Below are 5,000 nucleotides of genomic sequence, written 5' to 3'. Positions count from 1 at the left end.
CTTTGATATGGAGGAAGTGTGGCGTGTTCACTGGAAGCAGAAACGGCCCGTTATTTGAATGTCTGCACAATAACAGACAACACACACTGAATAAAACACACGGCCTGGAGTTTCAGAAGATCTACTGAGACTAAAACATCGGCAGCACTTTATTTTACAGTCCTGATTCACAAGAACATACTATGATTTAAGAATGTTTAGATATTTGTGCTGCAAAACAAGACAGAAACACTGAGGAAGAACAGAGTTTTTTGAGTTCATGAGGTTCAATGTGATTTTTAACCTCGATCTCTTCAACAAGATGTTTTATTCCTGATATCAATAACACCCTCTCAACCTCCTTGTTTTCAGAACGAGCAACACACAAAAAAATCTTTATTAGTTTCTCATTTAATCTGCGCACTGCTAATAATATTCCCCTAAATCACTAACCTTAACTCTATTGATTTAAGTTTTGAGCGGAGCCGGCGTGTTCTCATTAGTCTCTACAACAAAGCGCACTCATATCTGGGTCAATATGCATTTAAAACCAAAAGCATCTGTGAGATGAAAGTTCATTTAAATCAAGTTAGGATGTATAATGTTTGAGGACCGCAGGCCGCCGTGACCTTGAATTGATCCGCGCTGGTTCTGCACAGACACAGACACGCTGCTAATTTAATCACGGCCTCTCTCCGTTCTTCCTCGCGCTCTTCAATATTTCAGCAGTCGCATTTGAAGTGCAGCCACCTTTACTGCCTCCACCCGCCAATCTCCGTATCTCTTTCTCTTATCGTTAAAGTAGTGTTTTTTCCGCTGTGATGATAGCGAGACCGCCCGCTGTCTGAGAGACGCTCTGCCATCTGCTTTCATGGAGAGCAAATGAATGAGAACTTCAACACAATCATCTTTCAAAAATAAAAACATTAACGCTGCAAACATGTTGATATTGACCTCTGATTAGTTCATCACAGAGACACACTGCATACTGCATTTATATCGTCTATAATGCACATTATGTCTTTTTAAATAGTAGGCAGTGCTGATTTACACTATGTACTAATAGATGAATTTGTTGGCAAGGCATATTAGAGAAAAGCAGTTTAAAAAATACAATTAATAATAATAATAATAACATAATATATAAATATTATATTATAATATAAATATAATAATAAATAAATAGGATTAAGCTAATTAACTATATAAACATACATTTTATTAAAATAATAAATTAACTAAAACAAATACATTTTGATTTCATAAATAAATAAATAGAACAAACAAAAACATTTGATTCAAATAAATATAATTTGTAAAATATAAGTATAAAAAATTGATTTAAATAATACATAGAGTCCAGACAATAGAAAAAAAAACGGATATTCTAATCTAAATATTTATAATATTATTTTTTCCATTGAAATATATATATAGCTACCTTTAAATTTTAGGATGAGAAAAAAGCAGTGTAAAAAAAAAAAAAAAGATAATAATAATAATAATAATAATTAATAAATATATAAATCATAATAATAATAATAATAAACATACAAAATAAATAAAAATGATTAAACCAATATTATTAAAACAATTTTAATTGTTATTTAATTGTAATTGATTAAACAAATGTAATTAAAATTTAATTAATAAACTAAAATAAGTACATTTTGAATAAATGACTAAATAAATAAAATAAACAAAAACATTTTATTAAAATAAATATCATTTGTAAAATATAAATATAAAAATGAAAAAAAAAAAAACATATAACTACGGAAAAGGATTTGGGCCAAGTAATAATAAAAAAAATTAAACCATCTCGAGATTAGAGTCATTGTAATGTGAGATTAAACCCGTTAAATTGAGAAAAAAGTTAAACTACAATGTCGAGAATAAAATCATTAAACTGAGAATAAAGTCGTGTTTCGAGAAAAAACTTGAGAAAAAAAGTTCGAGAAAAAAGGCAAAATAAAATGTTGAGAATAAACGCATTCGATCAGTGTTCACTGCTGATAGAGGACATGATAGAGTGGATCACTTACTCAAGCTATATTTTAGGATTTCTTTCAATAACAAAGAAATAAGATACCAAAAGTGTAGATACCAGTGAAATTTCACAATTCTCGATTCCAACTTTTGCTTTATATAGTGTATGTAGTATGCATCTCTATACTGAACTTTAATGGACACTTTTCTCAATGCTGTAACAGTTTCAGCAGAGCTAATAATATAATATAATATAATATAATATAATATAATATAATATAATATAATGTCTTTGATAAAAACGTGAATTTCTCAGCTTTTTGTTCAGAATGTTTCTTCTTTTAATGTAATTTACCCACATTCAAGTGCAAAAAAAAAAAAAAAAGAATGCATGAAGCTAGAATAAAACGTTTTTTTTTTTTTGTTTGTTTGTTTTTTTAAGCAGAGGCTCTGTTTTTTTTTTTTTGTTTCTTTTGACATATTGTGACACTTTCAGATATTCATGCAACAAAATATTCAGCGGGCCATCAAAGTTTTTTGAAAATGATCGAAAATGCTGGTGCTGGCTGTCAACTTATAATATAAAAAATAATAAATCTGGCGGGGAAAGAGTTAAATTACATTGGAATTAAGTTCTTGAGCATTTCTCAGAAGGACACACAAAGATGCTGTCTATGCAGAGTGTTTCAAATCACTTATGAGGCCTATGTAGACAGCAGAATCCCACTTGACCCTTTCATTCTCCTCTCCTGCTAACGCTGTCTCTTTCACACCCTGATATCTCTCCTGCATTACATGAAAGCTTTATCGCCATCTTTTCTCCTCTTTTGTTTTCTTTATTACGCTCTCTTTTACGACTCTCCATGCCTGGAGAAAGACGGACGGAATTGATATTTGGAGGGTGGCAGGAAAAGGCCAAGGAGTGGGTGATGAGGCTGAGTTTACGACAGCAGAGAGACAGAGAGACAGAGACGGGTCTTACTGCACTGATGGCCCTGGAGGACGACGTCCTTGATGGCCAGCAAGCCGCGCTGCCCGGAGGTCACCACTTCAAAGACGATCTGCGGAGGAAAGAGAAAGCTCATAACCACAGTGATAAATGGACACGCTCTCAAAATGTCACACGCACCGGCACGGAGGACTCCCGCAGGGGCTGAGGTGAGGATTTAAACAACGCGAACCACGGAGATGAGGAAAGCGCCATTCACGCTGGTCATTAGTGGTCATTAAAACACCATTTGGCTTTAGTTATTGGGCTAAACTTGTTAAACCGGCGGGCGTATGGGGAGCAGGCTCCAAGGGTGCCCATGGTGAATCGGCTGTCTGTCAGATGGCGGCGTTTATAGACGCGGTAAATCACGGCTCTATCAGCGAGGTGCTGCGGCAGCATGTGCTAAATCTGCTCACCTCAGACGCGGTTTATACAGCCAAACAATTCAACTCGACAGCCAGACTCTGGGGGTCAGGGCTAAAGACTGCAGAGTGAAGGATTCTGGGATACATGCTCTTTGCTAAGGTTTCTATTATGATGCATATTCAGCGTGCGAGAGATTTGACAGGCGTCCCTTGAGCCGGTTCCGCAGTGCAGGGCAACATCACGGTCACACCGACCCGCACCAGCTGTTGACCGCGAGCTTTGGGTTCCTGAATATGATGTGGAAAAGCAGCTTGAATTAAATATACGGTAATATACAGTCTGACATCTGCATCCAAATTTGGATTAACTTGATTAAAAACCTTTTCTGTCATAATTTACTCTCCCTCGTGACTTTTCAAACCTGTATGAATTTCTTTCATTTTTAAGGGACTGACCTGCAGTTTGAATCTGAAGATATGTGGTTAAAAGTGTCTGTTAATGGACGACCAGTCACTGCCGTCCACAAACAAACAAACACAGACGCTCATGTTTGACTGTGGAATCTGAGCTGTCAGACAGAGGGACAGAAGGACAGGATTCCCCTGGACAGACACAAGCTCAGATGAGGGACAGAAATGACTGACTTCCTTAAGGAACTGGGTGCGGTTCTCCAAACAGCCCATAATATCACACAGCTCTGCCAGCTCACATCTACCCACATTCACACACACACACACACACACACACACACACAGCAGTTGCTGCTTCACCACTTTAACTCCATCACTGCCATTACTGCACTCAAGGACCTGGACGAGAGAGGAGAGACAACAACTGATGAGATGAGATGAATCAAGAGATGAGATGAGACTAAATGAGAAGAGGTGAGATGAGAGGAGAGATCAGATGAGACAAGGTTCTGTCAGGACCACTATCGTCAAAGATGATTCACAATTGCATAGAGTTTGGATTAGCGGTATGGTTCTCCCTGTGCGTCCATGCAGCCTAGCATGGATAAGAGCAGGAAGAGCAGCGATAACCCCCCCTTAGGGTAAACAGAACAGAACTAACATAAATGTATTGCAGATATCATTAATGTCAATATTTTTGATGTACAATATAATTTTGGAAATTAGTCTGATTCAAGGGGAATCAGAAGGCCAAATCCTGGCTGGACGAGGAGGAGCAGCTGGGGATGGAGGAGGGTAATTAGCATAATGCTGAGGAGCTTTTATATGTAGAGGTAGACGTGAGTCACCTGAGAGTCAGCTGATGCGAGCTTGACTGACGTGACCTGCCAGAACTAATGCTACGCTTGATTTTGATGAGATATGATGAATCATGAAATGAGAAGAGACGAGAAATCAGATGAGACAATGTTTGATCTGATAAGATGAATCAAGTGATGAGACAAGGTGAGAAAAGGTGAGATGAGAAATCAGATGAGACAAGGTTTGATCTGATAAGATGAATCAAGTGATGAGACAAGGTGAGAAAAGGTGAGATGAGAGATCAGATGAGACAAGGTTTGATGAGATAAGATGAATCGAGACGAGACGAGAAGAGAAGAGAAGAAGAAATCAGATGAGACCAGGTTTGATCTGATAAGATGAATCAAGAGAAGACAAGACGAGAAGAGATGAGAAATCAGATGAGACAAGGTTTGATGAGATAA

General features: G+C 37.1%; 1 protein-coding gene across 38 annotated transcripts in view; it reads right to left on the bottom strand.

Moving 5' to 3' along the window:
* LOC127498784 (receptor-type tyrosine-protein phosphatase mu-like) overlaps positions 1-5,000 on the bottom strand; it is a 297,821-nt gene that overhangs the window by 213,294 nt on the left and 79,527 nt on the right. For 33 of the 38 annotated variants that reach the window (XM_051868535.1, XM_051868766.1, XM_051868824.1 and 30 more), the window contains 2 exons: positions 2,951-3,029; positions 1-30 (listed from right to left, as the gene is read on the bottom strand). The exon at positions 1-30 is cut by the window's left edge and continues 86 nt beyond it. The exons of 4 other annotated variants lie outside the window; for them this stretch is intronic. In XM_051868535.1, the coding sequence (XP_051724495.1) occupies positions 1-30; positions 2,951-3,029 (109 nt within the window). The remainder of the gene's footprint in view (positions 31-2,950; positions 3,030-5,000) is intronic. One more of the 38 variants, XM_051868683.1, reaches the window with a different exon arrangement.

This window comes from Ctenopharyngodon idella, chromosome 2 (assembly GCF_019924925.1).
Source record: "Ctenopharyngodon idella isolate HZGC_01 chromosome 2, HZGC01, whole genome shotgun sequence".
Classification (NCBI taxonomy): Eukaryota; Metazoa; Chordata; class Actinopteri; order Cypriniformes; family Xenocyprididae; genus Ctenopharyngodon; species Ctenopharyngodon idella.
This window is presented reverse-complemented; position numbering and strand designations above follow the sequence as displayed.